Source organism: Stigmatopora nigra, chromosome 3, assembly GCF_051989575.1.
Source record: "Stigmatopora nigra isolate UIUO_SnigA chromosome 3, RoL_Snig_1.1, whole genome shotgun sequence".
In the NCBI taxonomy this organism is placed as follows: Eukaryota; Metazoa; Chordata; class Actinopteri; order Syngnathiformes; family Syngnathidae; genus Stigmatopora; species Stigmatopora nigra.
This window is the reverse complement of record NC_135510.1, coordinates 2,224,854-2,251,110: the sequence shown is the minus strand read 5'-3', so window position 1 is coordinate 2,251,110 and position 26,257 is coordinate 2,224,854. Positions and strand designations below refer to the sequence as shown.

Sequence of the window (26,257 nt, the reverse complement as noted above, 5' to 3'; positions counted from 1 at the left end):
TGAAGATATGACAATTGCATTGAATAACACAGGATAACATTACAATAACAACTGCACTCAGATTATGGTATAGATCACAGCACAAATACCAAATTTTCACTTATAGCGCATACTTAAGTCTAACTTTTTCTCTATCAGTCTGTGGGCTTTGTTTATGGGCTGAATTCAGAACTTAGTATGACCCTGACTGCTTGACTAACTGGTTTTATTTCCTGGTGTCATGCTTATTGCGATCAACCCAGTGGACGTTCATCCTAAAACTAGCATCCTCACATATTCCAAGCATTACGGTAAATCCATTCAAAACCTTCAAAACATCCCAACCGAGGGGCAACGCAGTTAGCTTCCGTGTGCTTGTAGCACTGTTAACATTCCAAAACACTCAATACTTAAAAAGAAACATTACAGCTATTAAGAGGAAATGCCTGACGTGAAATGACAACAGAATGCCTTGTACAGAAGCTACGAATCGTACACGGTATAAGAGCGAGGAGAGTCAGCGTGGCGAAAGACGTGGGAGTGATGCATTTCGGATTGGCAAACATAATATAGTTCCATTCAAAGGCGGGCAGGCAGCGTCACACGAGTTACGTGACAATTTGGAATGGATTGTCAACACCTGGGCTAAAGTTCTGGCGAGCACTGTAGTTTGAGCCTTTGCCAAAGCAGGAATCACTAATACGAATCCCCACAGCGACAGCTCTGACTCTGTAAATGAGATGGAACCCAGCATTGCTGGCAAACTCGCCCACTCTTTTCGTCGGCTACAGAAGATGATGACTTAGACAGATTTATAGATGTTTGAATACTTTGACTTATATTTTCTTGAATACACATTATGTCAAAAAAAAAAATCAAACTTTTTTGCTCCTACTTAGCGCCTTTTTTAAAACATATGTTAGCATGCATGGTATCGTGTCATTCCAGCGCAACCACAGCAGCGCGTCCGGTCGGCCAAACCTTCGGGGACCAATACATAGGGGGTACTCGGACGTCCGGTCGACCAAACGTCCGTTCGACCAAACGTCCGGTCAAGTATATATTGAAAAAAAAAAACTGAAAATACACCCGCAACTGAGACTCCACCCTTTCAGACGGTGCATTTGTTAGGTGTGAAAATACACTATTTGTTTTGTATATAAACCTTTTTCAGATCATATGAAATGTTGAATGTTTTAGGCATGGGTGCTATGACAAAAATTCACTCATCCCTTTTGTCATATCGCCCATGCCTAAAACAGTCAATATTTCTTATGATCTGAAAAATGATTATATACAAAACAAAAAAGGATTACCCCCACCCCCTCCCCAACCAGTCTACATGTGTTTTGTGGACCTGGAGAAGGCCTTCGACCATGTCCCGCGGAGAGTCTTGTGGGGGATACTCCTGCCATGTCGAATTCCGGAACCCCTGATTCGCGGTGTCCAGTCCTTTTGTGACCAGTGTCAGTGTCTGGCCATCTATGGTCATGAGCTATGGGTCGCGACCGGAGGAACGAGATCCTAGATACATGCGGCTGAAATGACTTTCCTCCGCAGGATGTCTGGACTCTCCCTTAGCGATAAGATGACAAGTTCAGTCATCCGGGAAGGGTTCGGAGTACGGCTCCTCTGGATCAAGAGGAGCCAGATGAGTTGGCTACGGCATCTAATCAACATGCCCCCTGGACGCCCTCTTCGGGAGGTGTTCCAGTCATGTCCCACCAAGAGGCCACGGGGCTGACCTCAGACACAGTGGGGGAAATTATGTCTCCCAGCTAGCCCAGGAACGCCTTGGGGTCCTCCCGAAAGAGCTGCATTCAGTGGCTGGGGAGAGGGAAGTCTGGGCTTCCCTGCTGAATCTCCTGCCCCCGGGATCCGACTTCGGATGAAGCGGAAAGAATGAGAGGAGAAAGCATTTCAACTTACCCGCGTGTTGTTTCTTTCAGCTTTCAGTTCTGCAATCTCCTCCTCCTTTTCTAAAAGCTGTTCCCGGCACATGTTCACTTCTTTTGTTAGTGCTGCAAACTCCTGAAAAATAAAATAAATGTACTCACACCTTTTACCAAACTATTTCAGCTCATTGAGTTAGCATATATAGTTTACACCATTTAATTCAGTGTGCATGTGAGGTTGAAAATAGTTTTGTACAATCTCAAATACTAGTAAACCAGAATTGTGCAAAAGTTTTACACAACTGTTACTGCTCCAGCAAAGCAATTATAATAAGATATAAATAAAATGCCAGTCAAGAAAATACCTCTTAGATTTTGAACATCTCACAAACATGTACAAGGTTCTTCCACCGATAGAACTCTTCAAAAATTAACCTGGCCTTTTTGTGTTACTGCCGTCAAACCAACCCTAAAGGCATAAGTGGGTGCAGGTTTTCCTACTAAGCAGTGAAGACGACACCCTTTCAATCTATTCTCTTACAACTATAACCAGATGATTGCAGTCAGGTGCAGCTGTTTTCAGCAGAAGTATCATTGGTCAAACTGTCACAGCTCTTTCAGATGGTAGGAAAACCTGCACCAACTTAGCCCTTTGTTGAATCTATTTGACACCTGTGTTGTGTAGCGGTACCTCGAGATACAGGCTTAATGCATTTCAGGACTGAGCTCATATGTCGATTTACTCGTATCTGAAATGAACGTTTCACATAGAAATTAACTAAGCCTTCTTTTATTGTGGATAAAATATAGTTCCAATTTGAAAGCCACGATGGAATTTATCAATCATTTGCCTCGATTATCACCCAGGAAAGTTACAACGAAGTGGCAAGAGTTTTCAGATTTTGGAGAAAAGAGGCACCCCGACAAGCTGGCAAGTAGTCACGCGTTATTGTATAGTTATGATATTTGGGCGCGTCATTTTCGAGATATTTTGAAGGGGAGGCGAAAACAAACAACTCTGGATGCATTCGTTTTGAAGACTTCGGCAAACGTCTGGGTGGGGTCAACCCATAGAAATAAGGTAAAAAAAGATTCAAACTAAATTAGAATTCAGTTTTGTGTGAAGTTACATTAAACGTTGAGTGTCTGTATATGTGTATCCATGTTAATTTACATTTGTTTGTTCAAGTGAGTTGCTGTGGATAAAGTCCCCCCGACACCCATCTCCACCTGCTTCTACGATTGTGTATGCCCGTCTGTATTCTCCACGTCTAATTTTATAGTTCTATTAAACAAATTTTAGTATATTAAACCACGCGTGATTTATTACTTTGTCAATACATGGTGAATTAGAACAAATAAAAATGTGTTTCGATTGTGTTTGTGTGTGTGTTTGTATGTGTTCACCTTCAACTTGCAAAAGGGACAAAAGACAATCTTCCACACCATATTTATTTGAGTATAACGCGCACCCGTGTATAAAGTGCACCCATAATTAAGAAAAATCTAAAAAATATTTTTTTCAGCTCTCACCAAGGACTGCATCAGTAGTAGTGGTAACTGGTAAATGTATACACGTCACCATGACAAAACATTTACTCACAACATGGAATGGAAACCTGGTAAAACAAACTATTACCAATATGAACACAATTCTCAAATGTTATTCACAAGTCTAAATCCTTACAAATATAATTCATCATTATATTATCTTTTTTAATTCCAAGTCTGATTGATCATCAACTGATTCACCAAACAATTGATTCCATTCTTTTTGAGCAAGTATAGCGCTCCTTGGGCAGAATCGTTTCCCTGAAGAAACTTTTTATTTTTACAACCCTATATTATCCTACAAACTTGCCATGGCTATTTGGAGAGGGCTGGGTTTTGTAAAACGTAGATTGTCGCCATCTCGCATAAGTGCTGTGGACAGGAGGTTTTCAACAGGAGAGTGCAGTGTTTCACCAGGATTTGCATATAACATGCACCCAAACTTTGCTTCAGTTTCTTGGTACATAAACTGTAGGCGTTAGACTTAAAGAAATAAGGCATATTGGTATTAGATAGCCCAAACATTTTTGGATATTGGCTATTAAAAATCTCAAATCAATTTACTGCTAGTTAGGGGATACTAAACGAAAAAAAATGCCAAAGTTATCGTGAAAATTATCGATACACAGATTTTTTTTTTTTTTAAAGAGATAATTTTTGTCATATCGTCCAGCACTATTTGTGCTCATTTAATATATTCAAAACAATACTGTGTGCAGGCGGCTGGGTGGGGCGAGTGGTTAGCGCGTCGGCCTCACAGCTCTGGGATCAAATCCAGGTCATCTCCATCTGTGCGGAGTTTGCATGTTCGCCCGGGCCTGCATGGGTTTCCTCCGGATACTACAGTTTCATCCCACATTCCAAAAACATGCATTTTTAGGCTGATTGGACACTGTAAAATTGCCCCCAGGTATGGGTGTGAGTGTGCATGGTTTTCCGTTTCCTCGTGCCTTGCAATTGGCTGGCCACCAATTCAGGGTGCCCCCCCCCCCCCCCCACCACCTCTGGACCAGACACAGCTGGGATTGGCTCCAGCACCCCCCGTGACCCTAATGAGGATAAAGCGGTTCAGAAAATGAGATGAGAATACTGTGTGCTTTGCAATCATAATCAGCGAGACAAATTTGAACAACAGAATAAGATGTATGCAGTGTCTTCTGCTCTCCTACCTGCGGTAAAGCCGTGTTGAGTTGTCTCTGGAGAGAATCCCTTTCATGGCTAACTTCATGCAGTTTCCCCTGAGCCAAGCCCAGATTTTCTTGTGTCTCTCTTAGGGTTTCAAGGAGTCGATCCCTCTCCTCTAACATGGAGACCATCAGTGACTCAAAATGACCTTCAGAGTCCGACTGTAAAGGAGAGCCAGACCCTCGTTGACCTGTGCTACCTCCTCCACTTGGTCCTTCAGTCTCACTGATGGTGGGCATCACTTCACACATCATCTATAATCATGGATAGGAGATGGAATTAGGACATTGGCAGGAAAGGAATTACAATGATTGTATGGCAAAAGGAAAAAATACAGGCATTGATAGCAGGACCTAGTACTGACCCTGACTCATTTAACCAGGAGAAATAAATTTACATAACACAACACATAGGATGTTGTGGGTTTGCCATTTAGAAAGTCAAGAGTTGTGACAATATTCCAATTGGCTGCATTGTGTAAAAAGTCAAATAAATGCAACGCATACTTTCGACGTGAATTCTTCTAAGCCAAGGGTAGGAAACCTATGGCTCTTTTGATGGGTGCATATGGTTCTCCGCTAACCTGAGGTAAAATATGGACACCGCTGGTGAAAGAGCTGAAAGAGCTTAAAAGAATTGAGACTTTTTGTATAAGTGTTGAAATTACAAAATAAAATGCAGATTTTCGTGTATTTTTACTTTTAAATTTTGAGTATGGCCGTCAAGGAGTATTTTAAAATATAATTTGTTCATGCCACATTGTCTGTCAAAAACGTTTTCCAACCCCTGTTCATAGGCATCTATTTATAACAGGCATGACCCTTTTTCTTATGAGAATCTGGTGGTGATGGTTGGTGTAAGCATCCATGAAAGGAAAGATCATTACACATCCATCATGACACCATGTTATACAAAATGACAGTTAACATGAATGAGAAAATATTAAATTAATGATTGTTCAGCATAACATTTCTATGAAAAGACTTAAATAACTACTTTTGGGAATCACTTCTCGACTCCCAAACTTGGTTAAATATTTGTGCAGTCCACTCAGGTAAGGGTTTTTAGTTATCACTGACAAATTATAAAGATCCAAGATGGCGCCATCACGCGGCAACCAGTGGCAGTAGCTCTGTCCAGTGTTTGTTTCTCATGTCTTACAGCTCTTCTATCTTTTTTTAAATTACATTCTAATATTTCTTAATACATTCCTTTTTACTTTACTTTGTACTCTATACTTTAAAGTTTTTACAACTTTCTTTGTTGTTTGCCTGGCTTCTTTCTGCATCTTCTTTTTTGGAACCATTCAGCCATGCCTATGCTGTCATTACACATGGGACTAGCTGTCACAATACGCAGCAGTATCCAACTTTACAACGCCTTTTTCTTAAGTGTGTATCCGTTTTGCTACCGCAACCAAGATGGCGCCGTTTAAGTGGCAGCCGGTGGCGGTACCTCCGTCCACTCTTGCTCGTTTTGTTTTTGCTGATTTTCTGTCTTAATGATTTGTTGATTCTTAATGATCCAATTTACTTTGCTTTTTACTTTGTGCTTTTGCTCTGTTGTTCTGCGGCCTTTGCGGCTGTACTGTCTAAATTGTAACTATGCATAACTATACATTTCCTGTATCCGCATTCTACCCCTCTTGCTTCTGTCACAATGAAATTTCCCTAATACAGGATGAATAAAGTTATCCAATCCAAATCAATGTCAATATTTTAAAACAGACACATTCTTCAAAAACAACTTGATAACCACGTTTTATGCTCATCTAGAATTTTTAATTCTCATATTAACCCCTAGCTCAGGGGTGGCGAACAAGTTCGACATAGAGAGCAAAAATTACTGAGGGTCAGGGTGCAACACCATGGACTGACCTGCCAAAACAAAGACAGACACACAAAAACACCATACTATTTACCATAACACTTCCATTTACAAAACGTATAATTATATATAATTTATTATTTGTTTTTAATGGGACGTTGTTATAGTGTCGGCCTAACAGTGGGGGACCTGGGTTCAAATCCAGGTCGGTCCACCTCTGTGGAGTTTGCATGTTCTGAATGGACATGCGTGGGGTTTCTCCTAGTACTCTGGTTTCCTCCAACATTCCAAAGACATGCAAGGTAGGCTGATGGGACACTATAAATTGCCCGTTGGTGAGCGAGTGTTAATGTTTGTTTGTCTCCTTGTGCCCTGCAATTGGCTGGCCACGAATTCAGGGTGTCCCCTGCCTCTGGCCTGACCTCAACTGGGATAGGTTCCAGCATCTCCCACAACCCTAGTAGTAGTAGTAAAGCGGTTCAGAAAATGAGATGAAATAAAAATAAGAGACACATGAAATGAGGGGAACGGCCACAGCTGTTACAAAACATGATTGGAAGCAAAGAGCCGCATTCATATCGGCCGCGAGCCACATATTCGCCACCCATGGCCTAGCTAGTTTTTTACTTTTATGTGACTTGTGTTTCTAGTTGTTTCACTTCCAGTTACCTTGATAATGAACAGTTTTTCGAACCAGCAGGTAAACGAAGTCCTGGTCTTCTTATTGGAACTTGAGGATTATCGGATATCCAGGCATAAAAATATAAATCCACTCAAACTGTGATAATGTATATCAAGGCTTTGGACGCGTTTTTTCCAACGTAGACAAGGCCTCCGAGCAAGCCCATTAAGGAATCCAACTTCGTCCGGCGAGCTCAACAAGAGATGGCTAGCGATAGGCGAGAACGCTGGTGATTCGGCGACGGCGATTGCATATCGACAAGCATTTTCTTAAGATATCAAAACATAGATGACTTTAAAAAGTAAAGCTCATTCTAGTGGCTGTATCACACTTTTAAAAAGTAAACTGTAAACTATACAACAAGTAAAGTGCGTGTAAGCAAACATATACGCTTGCGAGACACGTCTTCATTTAAAGCAAAAATCTTTGGCTTGGAAACCGTCTGGAGTTAACACTCAGCCAAACATTAGCTTCTAGCCAGCTAGATAGCTAACGCTCGCTAATTTCAAACATTAACTCCGCCGCGATACCAACGCTGAGTGACCCAAAAGTTGATCAAATGCGGACATATTTTGACTCAACGCCCCTACTATCGTCTAAAGCATCGCTGTATATTTAGATTTCTAAAATAAAAAAACACATAAACCTTCAAATATCGGCTAAAACCTAGCTTGCCATCTACTCCGAGCAGTAGCGTTCCCACATCGACATCAAATCGGAAACTTTCCCGTAGTTTAAATCTTTGTTTTCGTCGAATTGGGCAATCCAATGGTTCAATAAAGAATCGTTCCCCAACTTCCAAATATTATATCCGTTGTTTTAGGGGGTAATTCCACCTTTAGCGTCTGTCAGCCCGGTCCTTCCTGACGCTACAAGCTGCCAGCTCGGGCAGTCGGGACAGGGAGCCAATCGTGGACCCTCCGTGGCTAGCTAGCTCTTTCATTAGCCTGGTAGTCCGCGGCAGGGGAGCCTTACCCAGCTCGGCAACAGGAGGGGAGGAGAAAAGCTGCCACGCTCTGTATCGTGACAGCCGCCACCTTAAGAACAAGGACTCACAAGAAAAACATCGAATATGCACACATTTTCCTCGTATTAACTCTACACAGGACAAACAACAACCGTTATTTTAAATAATCAATGTACCAATAGCAGCTTAATCAGCATAATGTTTTGTTTGTTAACAGATTGTACCAAAGTATGTCATGTCAATTTCTTTACTTAAAAAATACTGAACTGCAGTTGCGAGGTTTACAATGCATAACAAAATAAACAACCAGGAAAGGTTTGATGGAAAATAATATGAGGAATTAGTAACATTAAAATTATGTGTTCACGGTATAGTGCGAACGAAAATGTATTTGTGAGTGACCTACATTCTTGGTTAAATCCAGAATGAATCAGGGGCGCCATCTTGTGGGGAAACAAGTCATAAAAAAAATTGTGTGGCGCTAATGGCGCCATAAAGCTCGAAATCAGAGAAACTCAACAACAGTTGGCGGAAAGTATCTAATTTTTCTCATCTCATTTTCTGAACCACTTTATCCTCAGAGCGGCCCAGTGCCGCGAGTAGTTAGCGCGCCAGCCTCACAGCTCTAGGTTCAAATCCAGGTCACGTCCACCTGTGCGGAGTTTGCATGTTCTCCCTGGGCCTGTGTGGGTTTCTTCCGAGTAATCCGGTTTCCTCCGATATTCCTATGGCCCGAAGTCCTGGTGGACACCCTGAATTGCAGCACACAAGGAGATGGACAACCATGCATACACACACCCATAGGGGCAATTTAGCGAGTCCAATCAGCCTACCATGCATGTTTTTGGAATGTGGGAGGAAACCGGAGTACCTGGAGGAAACCCACGCAGGCCCGGGAAGAACGTGCCTTTTCCACACAGATGAACATGACCTGGATTTTAAACCAGGCTCTCAAAGCTGTGAAGCCGACGCGCTAACCCACGGGGTGGGCAAACTTTTCGGCCCGGGTGGCCACATTGACTTTAAAAATTTGACAGATGGGCCGGGTCAGCACAAAATACGATACATATGAAAAACTGCATCCGTTAACAGTTCATATGAAACATAAACAGAAAAAAAGGACTTAAGTATTAACATACTCATCACTCATCATTAAAATAAAAAGTAAATTAAAAAGGAATGTATTAAGAAATATTAAGATGTAATTTAAAAAAAAAAGATAGAGGGGCTGTAAAACACGAAAAACAAACAGTGGACAGAGCTACTGCCAGTGGCTTCCGCATGACGGCACCATCTTGGGAAAAAAAAACATAGTTTGAACAACGCCGGCGGGCCGGATTTAAAAGTATGTGGCCCGCGGGCCGTAGCTTTCCCATTTCTGTGCTGACCATTCACTCCCCCGGGCCATAATACCAGAGATGATGATTTGTTAATGTTAAAGAATGAGTACCAATTTCATATACACAAAATGTATTTGAATATATTTTTATTCATAGGCATACATAGCAATTTTCTACTTAACTCATTTACATTAAATGTCATGTCTCAGTCATGGACAGCCAATGAGTCAACTCAATTTGCGTTAAGATTTTCCAGTTTTCATGATCAAAATTAATGAAGATGCAAAAGCTACTTTGCAGTTTGATTGTCCTTTCAGTGTACATTCATTGGAAAAAAGAAGTTCCTTTAAATATTGAGTAGGCACAAATTAAGATCCATATTAGTAGTATTTTTTACCTTTACACCAAACTACAGAAGTAATTGTTATTGTGAAAAATAATTATGATACCCAGATGCATCCGCTCAAAATAAAACTTAACAAACATATGTGAAGGTTTTTAGTTTTCAACTGTTGGCAAACGTTGATATGCAATTCTTGACATTTTGGCTTTGTATATTGCAACAATCATCATACCAGCAACTGCAAGAAGAGATCCAGCAATAAAGATGAGGTTCAAATTGAAATTAATCCCTAGATGGAGAAGGAAACACATATTTAGTGAGAGAAACAAGATAAGTGGGCATTTGAAGGCATAAAGTGGAGTCATGTTTTATATCATTGTACCTGTGGTTCGGTTACCCTCTGCTGATCTCTGAAGACGTAATGGGCCTTGAGAAACAAAGTGGTTGGCACTTTGAATGACAGCCTCTCTCTTTTTATGATGGTGGCTCAATGTGGTGTTGATGCATCCCTGTGAGCACCTAGTGTTGGGATTCCCTGCTTCACACATCATGACTGAACAGCTGATGTACACCTATTAAGATAAAAAATGAAATGATTTACTGCAACAACAGCCAGAACTTAATTCCTCTGCACCAAGTTTCTATTATTGTACAGGACAGGGGAAGACGCACGTTTTAAAACAAGACAACATGACAAAACTTAGCCAACAATAAATTTTAAAAAAAATTTTTTTCCAAAAAACAAATTAAATAGGTTGGATGAACTTAACCCCTTGAACCCGAGATAACAAGTTTTAGATTCTTGCAATGTTTTCAGAACGGAATAGAATGGGGAAACACCATATCAAATCAGAAAAATATTACAAGCTGTCCTCAAATGAGAACAGTGGGTTAAGGAAATTTTCAATTAGGCTCCTCTTTGTAAAGGTCATTAAGAAGCTGTGGTGTATTCCAACTTATTACGCGCATGCGTAATTAAATGCATGGATACTTGGGTGTATTTGTGTATATATATTGTGGCACATTTGGTTCTAAGTAAAACAACATAAACGGATGACCGTGTCCTGTCTTCCTTTTTCAATACAGTACAACTGGCGACAAGGAGAAATTGCGGAGGAAAAAAGACAAAAGATTCACTGAGTACGATGGCCCGAATCGGCAAGGTTGATGAATACAAGCCTGAAAATGAGCCGTGGACCGCATATATCGAGTGGCTGGAGTAGTTCCTTGATGCTAACGACATCGACCTAGCGAAGTATGTAGCCGTGTTGCTAAACGTAATGGGAGCTACCACATACGGACCTTTGAGGAACTTGGTCCAAGCGAACAAGCCCAAACATAAGTGTTTCTACGACATTGAGGATTTTGAAGGAACATTTTGAGCCAAAGCCAATATTGGTCGCAGAGAGATTCCACTTTAACAAATATAATCAAAAGACGAATCAAACTGTGCCAGAGTAGGATAAAAGGACTAAAGCAACAAACAGCAAATTGTGAGTTTGGCTCTAATTTGTATTCAGCACTGCGAGACAGGTTCGTGAGTGGAATAAAAAAGGAAATGTGGACTCACATTTGCAAAAGCTTTTGAAATTGCACTCAATATGAAGACTGCTAACCGAGCCAGCTAAGAGGAGCTGATGTTGAATTCGTCGGAACGGGAGCAATTCACAAGGTGAAGACACAAAACTAAAACATGCTACAGATGTAAGGGCAAAAATCACAATGACAATGAATGTTATTTCAAATCATCAAAGTGTCACAACTGTGGGGAAAATAGGACACCTGAGGAAGGCATGTCGCTCAAAAACACAGAAGTCCCAACATGCACTTGGAACTTGGTTCAACCGAACAAGCCCAAAGATAAGTCTTTCGATGACATTATGAGGATTTTGAAGGAACATTTTGAGCCAAAGCCAATATTGGTTGCAGAAATATTCCGCTTTAACAAATGTAATCAAAAGACGAATCAAACTGTGGCGCAGAATGTAGCAGAACTAAAGCAACAAGCACCAAATTGTGAGTTTGGCGCTAATTTGGATTCGGCACTGCGAGACAGGTTCATGAGTGGAATAAAAAATGAAATGTTGATGAAAGATTGCTTTCTGTGGATGGACTCACATTTGTGATTCAAGCCTACCCCTCACATTGGCATGTGATGCCTCTTCATATGGAATAGGGGCAGTCATTCAACACACCATGCCAAATGGGGAGGTGAGGCCCATAGCCTACGCTTCACGCATGCTGTGCCCAGCAGAAAAAAAATATTCACAAATTGAGAAAGAGGCGTTTGGGCTCATCTATGGGGTCAAGAAGTTCCATCAGTACTTGTGGGGGAGACATTCCACTCTTGCAATTGACCACCGCCCCCTGCTGACACTTGTCCAATTCAGGGTGTCCCCGCCTCTGGTCTGGAGACAGCTGGGATTGGTTCCAGGACCCCAAGAAAGCGGTTCAAAATGAGATGATAGGAAAAATTATTTTATGATAATTATCATTTTCGTTTTATAAAACCCAACCGCTTATCCTCATAAGTGTCGTGGGGAGTGTTAGAGCCTATCCCAGCTGACTTGGTGCACCAGGTGAGGAACACCCTGATTTGGTGGCCAGCCAAACACAGGGCACAAGGAGACACTACCAGTCACTCCCACACTCATACATGCGGGCAATTTTGGGAGAGGGGGGGGGAAATCGGAGAATCCAGAAAAAAACACACAAGCCTGGGGATAAAATGCCAACTTCCCGCAGGACCTGAGATCAAACCCTCGACCCCAGGATTGTGAGGCCAACGTGCTAACGCCTCGTCTGTCATATGGAAGATGAATTAATTAATATTTCTAGAGCCTGAATTGTTATGATCGCGCCGAGACGTCGTGACGATGTAGGAGGGATGAGGACCCAGTAGCGGGGAAGCAGGAGGGGATGAGGCAAATTGTACTCATGATAACGACTAATCACTCAGAAAGACTTACAAATTAATAAGGACTTGTGCATCCAAAAACAAAACCAAACCAGAGCATGGAGAACAGTACCTTCGCAACGATGTATGCAGTATAACGCAGTCTGATCCGACAATGAATACCAATTAAGTCGTGTTTAGATACACATGCGAAAGTAATCAAGAATCACTCGCAGCTGCTCGGACATGAGGGACAAACGAGCTGCTCCTGACATGAATAAAGTTATTTTGTTTATGTTTAGTGTGGTGTTACTCTTAATGGCGGTTTGTGGTTTCCCGTTTGCACTGCTAAAAACATACGATAATATCTCCAAATATATACTCACTTGATCATGGAAACCAATAAATTTGAAGGCCTCCATGCTGAACTTGAATTCATGTGGATCAGAATTGGCATAGATCGAAACTGTTGGATCCGCTGTACATCTAATCAAAGCACACAATAAAAGGGTGTGGGTCTCTCAACTACTGTGCATTACACAGGGATCTATTTCACAAATGCTCATTTATTTCTAGTTATACATGGGAAATTTAATACAATCAAAAATAATTGTTAATAAGTATGTGGAAAAGAAGAGATACATATTTTTTGTGATATAATATGTGAATTAAAGAGGATCTGTTTAGGTCAAGCAAAGCATTAGTACTCAGTTATAATTTGATCCTGTGTAAAATTAGTTTCGACATTTCGACTATCGGTTGTTTAATGTAAAATTTAATTTAACAATGTTCAAACCCAGTGGACCAAAGCAGAAACAAAGGCAAGATATCACTGGCAACCCACCCTATAGATGAGTAGGTAGAAGCTTACCCATTTTCAATGATTGAGTAGGTTGGGTGAACGTTAGGGTTGTCATATGGAGCAGCTCTGCACGATTCTACGAAAAGTTCTGTGTTGTTCATGGAAGAGGAAGATTCTATCTTCATGTAAATCCTCATCCCTAGTTTATATTCCAGAGGGTATGAGTTTGGATTAATCATGTTTTGGAATTGGTCATTTGGGTAGAACTCGAACTGATAGGTAAATGTGCCGAAACCCTTTTCCCAAACTTTGATAGACTTTCTGTGTGAGAGGAAATTCTGGGTCACATTTCCTCGTTTGGGATACTGGCACTCAAAGTCGACTTCCAGTCTATGCTTCCTGGTAATAATGTCAGCAGGATTATCGACAGTGTTTATTTCATTCTTGAAGATAAGGTTATCTTCGTCCTCCTGCAGATCAAAATAAATAAAGAAACGCAATTCTTATGTAGCTCTCAAATCAATCATCAGGTTTAATAAAGGAAAGAATATTAAATACATGTTGCTCTTACCTCCAGAAAAGTTCCACAAGCGTTAAGGGGGATGATTCCAATTACATGTGTGGTGTTGGAATGTGTTTGGAGATTGCACTCAATGTTGTTGGGATCATTGAGACGTAGGTGATCCACATGGATCCCATGGAGTGAAGCTTTCTTAATTTCCACCATCATACTGGACTGATAGCAGGTCACCGTAGATTCAACTAAAAAGGATAGAGACTGTATGCTTTTCACCTCTGTTTCCACAAATTGAGCCTTAGCCTCAAGAGTGGATTTTATTTATTCTCGTGACTCGTGAAGAATTTCTCTTGACTTGATGGTATTTTTTTCTGTAATAATTTTATAGAATAAAAAAACACTTTTTCTTGACTAAATACACTGGATTATAAAACATTTGCGTTACCAAGTGTTAGTGTTGGATCCTCTGCTCCCACCCACAACGTCACACTTTTGTTTTCTGAACTGGAGTATTTGAAGATGAACGTAGGCAACAAATAAGTCTCAGGGTGAATTCACTCACACATCATCGCTGTACTGAATGAAACACACTCGATTCGACATCTGACTCCCATAGTTATCTTATACCCAGCAAGCGAAAGTGCACATTAATTTTCAAATTAGATAAATATTTCAATTTAGGAAGGAACCTCCAGTTCTTTCCACTGCTTAGCAGACCTTTGGCAATTAAACTCTCTTGTTGATCAGGGGCGTGACAATAAGGGCGGGATTTTCTTTCTGGTCCCAGGTACCAATGCCAGAGCTGGAATGTCCCATGCCCTACAATCTCAATCAAGCTCAAGACACTAGAGCTCACAAGAAGAATGATAGGGATTACAATGATAAGCGTGAATACATACATGATTTGAGTGATAATACAAACAACATTCAGTAATCCCAAGAATATCTTGGTTAATGTGAACCCGACATGGCCGCGATAAACCAAAAGCCGCGAAGTAGGACCACCATATGTTTTCGTGTATATATATATATATATATATATATATCGTGTATATATATATATATATATATATATATATATATATATATATATATATATATATATATATATATATATATATATATATATATATATATATATATATATATATATATATATATATATATATATATATATATATATATATATATATATATATATATATATATATATATATATATATATATATATATATATATATATATGTATATGTATATGTATATGTATATATATATATATGTATATGTATATGTATATGTATATGTATATGTATATATATATATATGTATATGTATATGTATATGTATATATATATATATATATATATATATATGTATATGTATATGTATATGTATATGTATATATATATATATATATATATATATATATATATATATATATATATATATATATATATATATATATATATATATATATATATATATATATATATATATATATATATATATATATATATATATATATATATGTATATGTATATGTATATATATGCATATGTATATGTATATATATATATATATATATATATATATATATATATATATATATATATATATATATATATATATATATATATATATATATATATATATATATATATATATATATATATATATATATATATATATATAAAATTTAATTTGATTATTTTATTATTATTATTATTTTTTTAAAATACTGCACTCGCAGGGAATCTCCACTTGATATAAATCCAAAAAATAACAGGTTAAAGGCAGTTTTAGTCCAAGTCCTTGAAGGTGCGCTATCTTTCAGTGAGGTAAAGCTTCACGCTCAGGAAGAAACAGTCTGTTGAGGTTGTCACTATTCTTAATACTATTAAGTTATTCCTGACTCACCTGTCTCCTTGTTTACGTTAATCAGCACACATCTCATTTCAGATTGATAGACATCATTGGAGTAAGACCTGCAGACAATTGGTGAGCACAATGAAATAATACTTTGAATAATAATTATAAAACAATTAGACACCCGATAATGCAGTGGTTCTTCTTCCTGGCTTTGGTGCGAGCAGTTTGGGTTCGATTCCCATTCGGTGGAAGTGTGATTGTGAGAGTGAGTGGATGTCTGACTCTCTGTGTGGCCTACGACTGACTGGCGACCAGCCGAGGGTGTAGTCAGCCTTTCGCCCGAAGTTAGCTGGTTTAGGCTCCGGCAACCCCCGCAAGCCTTTCAAGGATACGCGGTGAAATGAATGAATCCTACCATTAAATGTTCGGCACTTTCTGCTAAGCATATTTAATTTACCGTCAAGATGTATAATCAAATGACAGCGTCCAATCTTCAAAATACATAATCTCGTGATGCAGTGGCCAACATTAGGTACATTGTGGTCAGTGCCAGTTCTTCCAAGGGTCTTATGAATTTCAATCATTACTTAGGAGTTGGTTTTGTCATGTTGTTTTTCCTGTGTCCTGTCCATCCAAATTCCCAATGAGTTCACCTGGCGTTTCGTCGCCCCTGGTGTATCTCCTGCTTGCTGCCTCTTCTTGTTGTTGAGCCACCCAGGCGCCTAGGGGTTACCCTCAGCCGCGGTAGCGCTGCCACTGGAACGCGGATTAGTTCATCCGGTGTTTGTCAATCTTTGTCAGATTGCCTGCATTACACTGCTCCCCTATGTTGTCAGGCAATGTTCCTCGTTTCCCCATGTCTTCCCATCAGGTTTGGTTTTGTTATTTGATACTAAGTCCTTGTTGTTTTCTTGACACCCTCGCTATGTTTTATTAAAAGTTTTTTCAGCACAGTCAATTTTCACATCCTTGATTGCTTCCACGCATTTAGGTCCAACTACACTCCCCGCTTAATGCCCGAGCATACGTGACACAGGAGTAGCAGAGTTTTGAGTTCCCTCACCAAAATATGTGGGGTGCCAGTTTCGTATGCGTTTCACCAAATGTGGGCTTTGTGTAATAATACATGGTGTGATAGAAGGCCGACCGTGAGCAGCAGCATGGATCGCCGTAACTGGGAGGTCCTTGCCTTGACTCTGGCAGTGGACGCATACAGTTAGATACCGTCCAGGGGCAGATAAATTTCAAGCATAATGTAGCCAATGATAGGCATTTGCTGATAACTGCTGCAGGCAACACAGTGTTTTAATATTGTGTGCTTCCTATGATCGCTGGCCATTCAAATGATTCATTCTTGTTGCCTTCAACTAGAGTCTACCTTTAAGTGTTGCCTTTAAATTAGTTGCATGTAGACATGTACTCTGTAGATTCTTTCTTAACAATAAACTATCAAAAGTGATGATGATGAAGTGTGAGGTTACTTTCTTTGAATACCTCTCATAATAGTATTGGGGGATTCATATGGAGTTAGAGATGGCGTAATGGATAGAAAATGAATACAGTATATCAGAATTGCTCTCAAATATTGGTAATGTAATAGTTTCAAAAAGAGACTAACCCTGATTCAACAGCAAAGCATAATGGGAAGTGTCCACCCATATCTCCAGGCTGCGGGATCCACCTTATGACGAACTCGTTGTGTGTGGTTCTGTGCTTATTGATATTACTTGGTCCACTCATAATGATGCCATGTATTCTGAATGATTACAACAATAAAACAAACATTTAGTTGTCATTACACAAGAAACAAATACTATTGCATTAAATTAGTTAGAGTTCCCATGAAAATAATTATAAGCCCTAATTAATGACAAAAAGCATTTACCTATACTTTATAAATTACTATATGAAGTACTGTTTTTTTCGTACTATAAGTATTATAGTTTGGCCAGTGTGCAAATTAAATACTTTATTACCTTGACATACGAGTATAATGCGTTCCAGGACCGAGCTCGCATGTCAATTTATTTTATTTTTTTTATTTGTATTTTTGTTTTATAAAAAAAATCTGAATACAAATTAACCCGTTACAACCCTCTGAAAAAACACCTAAAAATAGGATATAACAATGGAAAAACATGCATTCATTATTCTAATCACCACCTATGCTCACAAAGTAACAAATATATGAAATCATGTGTGAGGCATCGATTCGGCAGAATGATCTAGGACATAGACGGGTCGGGATCAATTCTCTCTTGCAAGACACTGGTTTTGAGTCAGTTGTCTGTTTTATTTGTGAGTGCATTTGGGAATGCCTATTGGTGAACCTATCAGTTGTCCTGTGTCGAGTTTGCATGTTCTCCTCAGGCTTGCGTGGGTTTTCTCTGGATACACCGGTTTTCTCCCACATTCCAAGAACATACATGCTCGGCTGGTTGAACAATCTAAATTGCTCGCAGGTAAGATTGTGAGCATGAATAGGTATACGTCTCCTTGTGCCCTGCGATTGGGTGGCCACCAATTCAGGGTGTCCCACCGCCTCGTGCCCGAAGTCAGCTGGGATAGGCTCCAGCTCCCCTCACATTCCTTGTGTGGATAAGCAGTTGAGTAAATGAAGGAACCATGACATAACTTTGTTTTTGTTGTCTCACTTACTTTGCACGTGTAACTTGAGCTTTGATTCTGATCTCCACTTCTTTATTGACCTCTGCATCAATATGTTGTCCATTCTCAGGTGTGGGATATTGGAATCTTGGTATGTAAATTCCTTCTTGACATGAAGGAGCAGCACGATCCACTGAGGGTCAAAAAGATAGTAATTTAAATCATGTAAGGCTAAGTATCAGATATTCTGATCAGTGTTCACATTAGGTACTTAATTTCTCTTATGTTTGTTACTTTGTTCATTTTTTATTATTCATACATTTTCCAAATGGCTTAACTTTGAAAGGGGCTGGAGCCCATCCCAGCCAACTATGGGCACCAGGCGGGGGATATCCTGAAATGGTGGCCAGCCAATGGCAGGGCGAAAGGAGACGGACAAACATTCTCTTTCAAACTCATACTTTACATAATACCAAATTCTACTTTTGTTTTAATTTTTCTACCTTGTTCTCCGGGTTGACTCCGTTCAGTGGGAGTTTTTAAAAGGACGCATCAAGAGTTGTTTGTTTTTGCCTTCCCTGTGACGCGCACAAATAAGATAACGCCCGACCAATTGCCAGTTTGTCGGGTGCCTCTTTTCTACAAAATCAGAAAATTCTTGCCACTTCGCTAGCATGTCTTTGATATCCTTTGTAGCCAGGCGGCCCCCCTCTTCCACCCACTCCTTGCTACTGAGTTACCGCAACACCTAATGTACACTCTCCTGGAGCTCGATTAAATCTTGTGTCATCAGTTCTTCATGGTGCTCGGCGATTAGATCATTCACATCTGCCTCGTTAACCTCCAGCCCCAAGAAATTTCCAAGTGACACGATATCATCCATGACAACGAGCTAGCTCTCTGACACGTACCCCATTCTAATATTTTTCAATTATTTCGCACTTAATATTGATTGTCAACATTGGCACTTTCTTTGCACAACTCTTCATTACACCTGTTTGCTTTGGGTGCATTGTTGTTCACTTTGTATTATGCATTAACTAACGGGGGGGACACGGTGCTCGTACATATTTGTTATACACGACAGAGATGCGGAAAAAAGACTACAATGATAAACAGCCTGGCTTTTTCACATCTTGACATTTTTCTCATATCTAGAGATAATTATTTGCTCAAAATTTTCCTCGTATCTCGAGCTGCTTGTATGTAGAGGTGCTCGTATGTTGAGGTGTTCGTATGTAGAGGTATCACTATATTCCTCAAAATGATATTGTGTGCTACTCTGTTCTGGTATTGAAGAGTGAAAGTCATGCACTCTTCAGCATCATCCTACTGACGCTTTGGCTTCATTGAATTGAACTGCTGAATTTCTTCTAATATCATATTTATACATTTTGCTTGATTGATTTGAAATGCTGAACTTCTATATCATACCTTTACATAATTGTATACAAATGTTTGCTGTGCTATGCATGTAACTGAAATTTTAATTTCTCATCAAACCGATTTTTCAAAAGAGAATTCTCTTTTTTATAGCGCAACAACTGTCTTTTGGTTCTAAATAATGGGTTTTGAAATGAGCAAAGTTGAAAACCTTGCCCAAGGAGGTGGAACCATGCTCACCCAGTAAGGAAAATTGCAATGGTAGTTTGCTGAGAGGTGCAGGGTTTGAATCTTCTGTAGTGGTTGTGAAAGGCATCCACTGAGAAATTGTCGTTGCAAGTGGAAGTGCTGTCGTACGATGTTGCTTTGTCGTACGATGTTGCTTTGTCGTACGATGTTGCTTTGTCGTACGATGTTGCTTTGTCGTAGAATGCAGCGTTGTTTTTGTAGTCCACCACCATGGGGTTGTAGTTCTTTTCCGCCACCGTGTGATCATTTGTGTAGTCGTACTAGGGCTTGTTGTATGTGCTCTTCTTTTAGCTGCAGTCTGACTTTGCCACAACGGGGAAGAACTTGTCTGCGGCCAACCTGTCAAAGGGTAACCTAGTGTACTCCAATGTCCCGATGTAAATGGAGAAAGGGACCTCTTCCTCCTGGACATTAGCGGGGATTTCGTGGAATGGGAGCCATCGCCATAGAAGAGTGTAATGGGCTGTTGTGGATAGTCCTCCACTACCAACTCAAATCCAAAAACTCTAGCATTAGAACGAGTGTAGTTGTAGTACAATGTGCAAGACTGCTGAAAGGTAATTAAAAACAATTCATAGTTAAATATTCTACAAAGCAGCAACATTTTGTATTCCAAACTGTCCTCAGGTTTTCAACATACCTGATCCAGGTGAAACCCTGTGGGCTGACTGCACGAGCTGCATTCTTCATTCACGATCTTTCCATATCTACAGCGCACTTGGTCTCCATTAGCATCAAATACCATTACGTTGTGTCTGCGTGGGCAATTTTGAGGAACCCTTGAGAAAAAAAAAACAATAAATAGTTGTAAATTGTAATTCCTTTTAAAAACTAAAATTCAGAAATCGTATTTTAGGAGAGTCAAAATTCACGAGGGATGTGCCCAATCAGAAAATATCGGAAAATGGGGACGATCGGGTCATTTTCGGAGGATCCGGAAAGAGGCCAAAATAAAGATTGGAGTTTTAAAATTCATTGGTTTACATTTTTGGGTTTTACCTCATTAGCTGCCATTGATCGAACGATTGCTGCCAATCCTCCCAGTTAAAGTGAATTGGACGTCTCTCGCCATCAATGGCGTTCACGTATGATCATTTGCTTTAGCAATTAATAAGATGAGATAATAAGGAACAAAATGATCCAAAAAATTCTAGGTATATAGCCTATTTGATTATATTTCTATATTGGCACTATTGAAACGAACCTTGCAAAAATGTAAAGGCCCAATGATAAAAACGAGTTTATGGCATTGGGTGAACAAGTTTATTCACTGTCTGAATTTATTTATGGAAAATACATTGTTTAAATATTTTGTGAGCAACTTTATTTTGGTGCTGCACAACTAGGGAAAAAGTATTTGTGAATTCTCTTTTTATGCCTTGTTGGTTTTATTCAAATTGGGTGAAAAAAACACAATATATTTTTTTGCCATCCTTAATAGGTTTCCTAGGTATCGAATCGGGAGTCGGTTTCGGCAGATTCTAAAAATCAGGCAACTTGAACTAAAGTACAAATATATGAGATTGGCACATCCATATTAAGAATGTTATTTTTCTCAGACATATTGTTGTCTAGAATGCTTTAAAAGCTTTAAGAAAATAAAATACCATGAACATTTGACTTTCACAATAATGGTTATTTTTGAGTGTTTTGTTTATTTGCTCTTACCGAACGAAAGGTAGTGTGCCAATAACTGGGGATTTGTTTGCTTTTCCTGTGTCAGATCTTGTACCCAAATCCAGAGCTGTCAGTAATCTCCAACTTACGAGGGACGTCCTTGTTGGAATCCAGCAACAGCTTGCTGACCTGAGAGGTTTGAAAATGTGAATTCATGAATTCATTCATCTTTTATTCTCCTTATCAATACGAAGGTCATGGGGGTGCTAAAGGTTATCCTGGCTAACGATGGGCAGGTGGCAGCATACACCCTACATTGGTTGCCAACAAATCCCAAAGTTTAGCAAGTGCACCTTTGTGGTTTTTCTCCGGGTACTCCGGTTTCCTCCCACATTTCAGACACATGCATCATTGGGTCTTGGGCACAGTTAGGTGTTCCAACAGGACAAGAACCCAAACACACATCAAAAGTGGTAATGGAATGGCTAAATCAGGCTAGAATTAAGGTTGTTGAATGGCCTTTCCAAAGTTCTGACTTAAACCCTATTGAGAACTTGGACAATGCTGAAGAAACAAGTCCATGTAAGAAAGCCATCCAACTTAACTGAAGTGCACCAATTCTGTCAAGAGGAGTGGTCAAAGATTCAACCAGAAGCTTGTGCATAACTACCAAAAGCACCCAATTGAAGTGAAAATGGCCAAGGGACATGTTACCAAATATTAGCGCTGCTGTATGTGTTTTTATGACCCAGCAGATTTGATCACTTTTTTCTGTTCACCCATAATAAAGTCAGAAAAGAACCAAACTTCATGAATGTTTTTTTCTGACAAAGAAGTATCTGTTCCAATCACACTATCAGAGAAAAAATTGAGTTGTAGAAATAACTGGAAACTCAAGAGAGCCATGACATTATGCTCTCCACAAGTGTATGTAAACTTTTGACCACAACTGTACGTACTATTTTTCAAGTGCTCTGGACTGGTCTGGTCTGAGAATAATGATTTTTTTCTTATCACGACCTGTAATTTGCCCAGCTTCAATTTTACAAATGGTCACTAGCTTGTTTGGCTTGGTGAAATTATAGCAGCTACTCGGTTTGGTTAAAATAAACTTTAAATTATATGGGTTTGGAGTTTTATGATAGAAATGCGAAATATTTTAGTATTCTTATTATTCTTGTACGGAAAGGAACAACTATTGTAAATGGAAACTGACTCATTGAATATTTTGCGTCCGCCTTTAAAAAATATTTCCAGACAGTAGACATGGCGATCAGGAAAAAAAACCCCACAAAAACAGCAAAACACAGAGTTATAGGAAAGTTAAAAAAGATGTCCTTATGAGAAAGAAAAAGGAAATAGTGGATTATGGGCACACGCAATTATTGGGGTACCAAAGCCGCCGACTACCGCACGGACCGCAGTAATCTGGACCGCACAAAGTCTACCCAATATTGCATGCGGTCCGGACTACACAGATTGCGGAATGTGCAGTAGCGCATTGACTCGAATATACGACGTTTTTTTTTTTTTACATTTGAAATAAGACTGAAAAAGCGCCCCGGCGGGTTGAGTAGTTAAAGTGTCAGCCTCACAGCGCGGGGATCCTGGGGTCAAATCCAGGTCGGTCCGCCTGTGTGGAGTCTGCATGTTCTTCCCGGGCTTGCGTGGGTTTCCACCGGGTATTTTGGTGTCCTCCCAAATTCCAAAAACTTGCATGGTAGGCTGATTGGACTGGCTAAATTGCCCCTATGACTGTGTGTATGCATGGTTGTCCATCTCCTTATATGCTGCGATTCAGGGTGTCCACTAGGACACTGAGGAGGCATTTTCAACGGTGATTCCAAATCCACATAAAGCTGTACTCGGCGTAGTCTTTGTTCGTAGGTGATGTGCGCAATACGAAATTCTTTCGCATCCAAACAGGAATAGGCGACCTCGTCTCTCTCATTATTCAGCAAGTCATTCTACTAGTATGGTGAAATATAATTTTTTCTTCAGCGTTGAGTGGCCCCAATTTATTACGGAAGAAGCGGGTAACTTCCACCAATTTGTATACCCTATCTTCTTGCGTAGTTCAGCTTTGAATTTTCAAGAACTTTGTTTTTATACTTATGTTAGGTTTATCATTATTATAAATTTGCTTGAAATATAATCATTATATATGTGCTTGCAATGAAGAATGTTTTGCCTTATTTTGGTTATTAAACATTACATATATGAATGCTTTGCTTATTAGGAATGTTAGGCTCATCATTATTATAAATGTGACATTTATACAAGACATTTTAATACATCTCTTGCAAAAGAAATTCTCGCTCCAAAGTTAACCAAAACACCTTTGGAGGTCACTTTTCCTTCACACCTGGACTTCTCGAGACTATGGTTCACAGCAAGAGCTGCATCAATTTTCTCTCGGGAAGATTCGACAGACCTACAAAAGTTTTGAGAACTGAGACAAATTGTTATTAGACTCTAAATAATGTTTTGACTTCTGTGATGCATGTTGTTTAAATCTTATGAATATATTAGCAAAAGAGACTCCGGGGTCTTCAGAATCGTCTCACCGGAGGCGCATGTGGATCGATTCTCTCTTGCAACAATAATAGGATGTGATATAGGATGCCTCCGTTGTTATTGAAAGGTGAACTTGGGAATACTTATTGGTGAACCTATCAACGTATTATAAAAAAAATGCAATGTACTAAAGCGGTGAAATGGTTGGTGAAGCATGACAGTAACTCTTACCGCATAGAGAAAGGTGTGTTGGATGGAACGGTTCTTGTCATCAATGTTTCTGCTTCGCACCATTGTCTGTTAGAGATTGGAGCGTTGGTGCTGTTGTCAATTATGACTCTTTGCCTAAATCCCTCATAACCACAGGAACCTTCATAACAATTGATCCTCTGAGAGTGGTGACAGCCATCAAAGGTTTCCTTGAAGGTAATGTTCACCTGTGAAAGAAATCCTATCAAGTATTGAACTAGGCATAGAATGTATGACACAATTTAAGAATAACTATTAAAAATAACGTTTTATAGAACTTAGGTTGCCTTATTTTTGTTGATTGGTTGGGTTAGCTGGGCTAGATAGGGTATTATTTCTCTTATTTCTGCAATTTTTTAGTAAATTATACTTTTCACGGGACAGCTCTGAAGAAATTACATTACGACACAACAAATTCCTCCCAGAGATATGAAAATGTTCACCAGTGCAATTCTTTTTACATTTTTCCTCTTGCGCATCATTAGGCTGTATCATAAGTGAGTGACTTTTTATTGTAATAAAATGTTTGCCATTCTATTCACAATCATTGTATAACGTGAAAAGACAAATCCCCCTATTTAATTACAGTGTGGATAATTATAAATGGAATACAATAAACAAAATCACGAACTAATTATGTTTAATCACTCACTGTATATGTTCCGTTAGGGTTTTCCTCCCCACGAAAGGTGGTGTGTCCTCCAAAGAAGTGTGAGGCAGACGCCGATGAGACCAGAAGCAGCAGAAGAACGAGCACTGGTGTGAAAACCATGATGCCCCAATCTTAAGATCACTCTTCTATCGAAGGGCAGGTGTTTATATGCTCTTGGCACATCCGTATATAGACACACAAGACCAGCCCATCCAGTGCATTTATCACAACAAATTTACAGGTATGTCCAATAGACTTGAGAACAAAGGACTAAAACGTGTTCCAGTGGAGAAACATGGTGACAATAGGTCTTTTGAGGACAACTTGGAAACAACTAGGGGGAAATTGAGATCTTTAGCACACTTTTACAAGTATAATTTAATTCATTGCATTTACATTTGTACAGATTGTGTTGAATTATGTATGAATATCTATATTAGGGGGTGGCCCGGTGGAGCGAGTGGTTAGCACGTCAGCCTCACAGCTGTGGGGTCATGGTTTCAAATCCAGGTCATGTCCGTCTGTGTAAAGTTTGCATGTTCTTCCCAAACCTGTGAGGGTTTCCACCGGGTACTCCGGATTCCTACCACATTCAATAAACATGGATGGTAGGCTGATTGGACACTCTAAATTGCCTCTAAGTATGAGTGTGCATGGTTGTCCGTCTCCCTATTCCCTGCGATCAGGTCGCCACCGATTCAAGGTGTCTCCCGCCTCTGACCCGGAGTCATCTGGGATAGGCTTCAGTACCCCACGGAACCCTAAAGAGGATAAAGCGGTTCAGAAATTCATATGAGATAAGATCTATATTAGGAATAAAGGGAAAGCTCATTCCTTGAAGCTAAAATTTATATAAAAGATGCATAAATGGGATAAATATATGTAGCACGTTTGTGTTAAGTGCATAAGAGTGAAACTCATACGTGACTTAATGTGCGTATTGTGGCTCAGTTTATTATTCCGTATTGTATAAGTGTCATGAAATGACCTCCTTGTGTGAACTATACTATTCCACTGTATTGAATAACAATGACTCACCTCAATTTGTTTTGATTATCTCTGGCAAAATAAACTTTCTTCTCTTTGTTTTTTTTGTGTGATAACGTTGAACTGAATACCTGCAGCTCATT

General features: G+C 39.5%; 2 protein-coding genes across 12 annotated transcripts in view; both read right to left on the bottom strand.

The window, feature by feature from the left end:
- The window catches only part of LOC144194743 (liprin-alpha-1-like), a 57,014-nt gene extending 48,765 nt beyond the window's left edge, over positions 1-8,249 (bottom strand). For 5 of the 11 annotated variants that reach the window (XM_077714007.1, XM_077714008.1, XM_077714013.1 and 2 more), the window contains exons 1-3: positions 7,107-8,085; positions 4,595-4,864; positions 1,909-2,010 (exon numbers count right to left, since the gene is read on the bottom strand). In XM_077714007.1, coding sequence (XP_077570133.1) covers positions 1,909-2,010; positions 4,595-4,864 — 372 coding nt within the window. In that variant the 5' untranslated portion in view covers positions 7,107-8,085. Of the gene's footprint in view, positions 1-1,908; positions 2,011-4,594; positions 4,865-7,106 lie in introns of all 11 variants that reach the window. The other 6 variants (XM_077714001.1, XM_077714009.1, XM_077714011.1 and 3 more) reach the window with 3 other exon arrangements.
- On the bottom strand, positions 5,134-25,292 carry LOC144194140 (uncharacterized). The gene is made up of 18 exons (XM_077712994.1): positions 25,128-25,292; positions 24,458-24,663; positions 21,761-21,898; positions 20,733-20,871; positions 20,084-20,642; positions 18,512-18,653; positions 17,472-17,609; positions 15,902-15,969; positions 14,039-14,229; positions 13,537-13,937; positions 13,052-13,151; positions 10,152-10,341; positions 9,968-10,058; positions 7,993-8,156; positions 7,795-7,914; positions 7,259-7,387; positions 6,457-6,487; positions 5,134-5,236 (listed from the first exon to the last, which is right to left on the bottom strand). Exons 1-18 carry the CDS (start codon positions 25,245-25,247, stop codon positions 5,134-5,136), a joined length of 3,030 nt encoding a protein of 1,009 aa, XP_077569120.1. The 5' UTR covers positions 25,248-25,292.
- Positions 25,293-26,257: the final 965 nt, after the last annotated feature.

Coding starts and splice junctions, on each gene's coding strand:
- LOC144194140 (XM_077712994.1), bottom strand. CDS start 25,247: ATGGTTTTCACACCAGTGCTCGTTCTTCTGCTGCTTCTGGTCTCATCG. Junction 21,899..24,457: donor AACACACCTTTCTCTATGCG/GTAAGAGTTACT, acceptor CAAACCTCTCAG/GTCAGCAAGCTGTTGCTGGA. Junction 14,230..15,901: donor TAACGTAAACAAGGAGACAG/GTGAGTCAGGAA, acceptor TATCCTTTTTAG/TTGAATCTACGGTGACCTGC.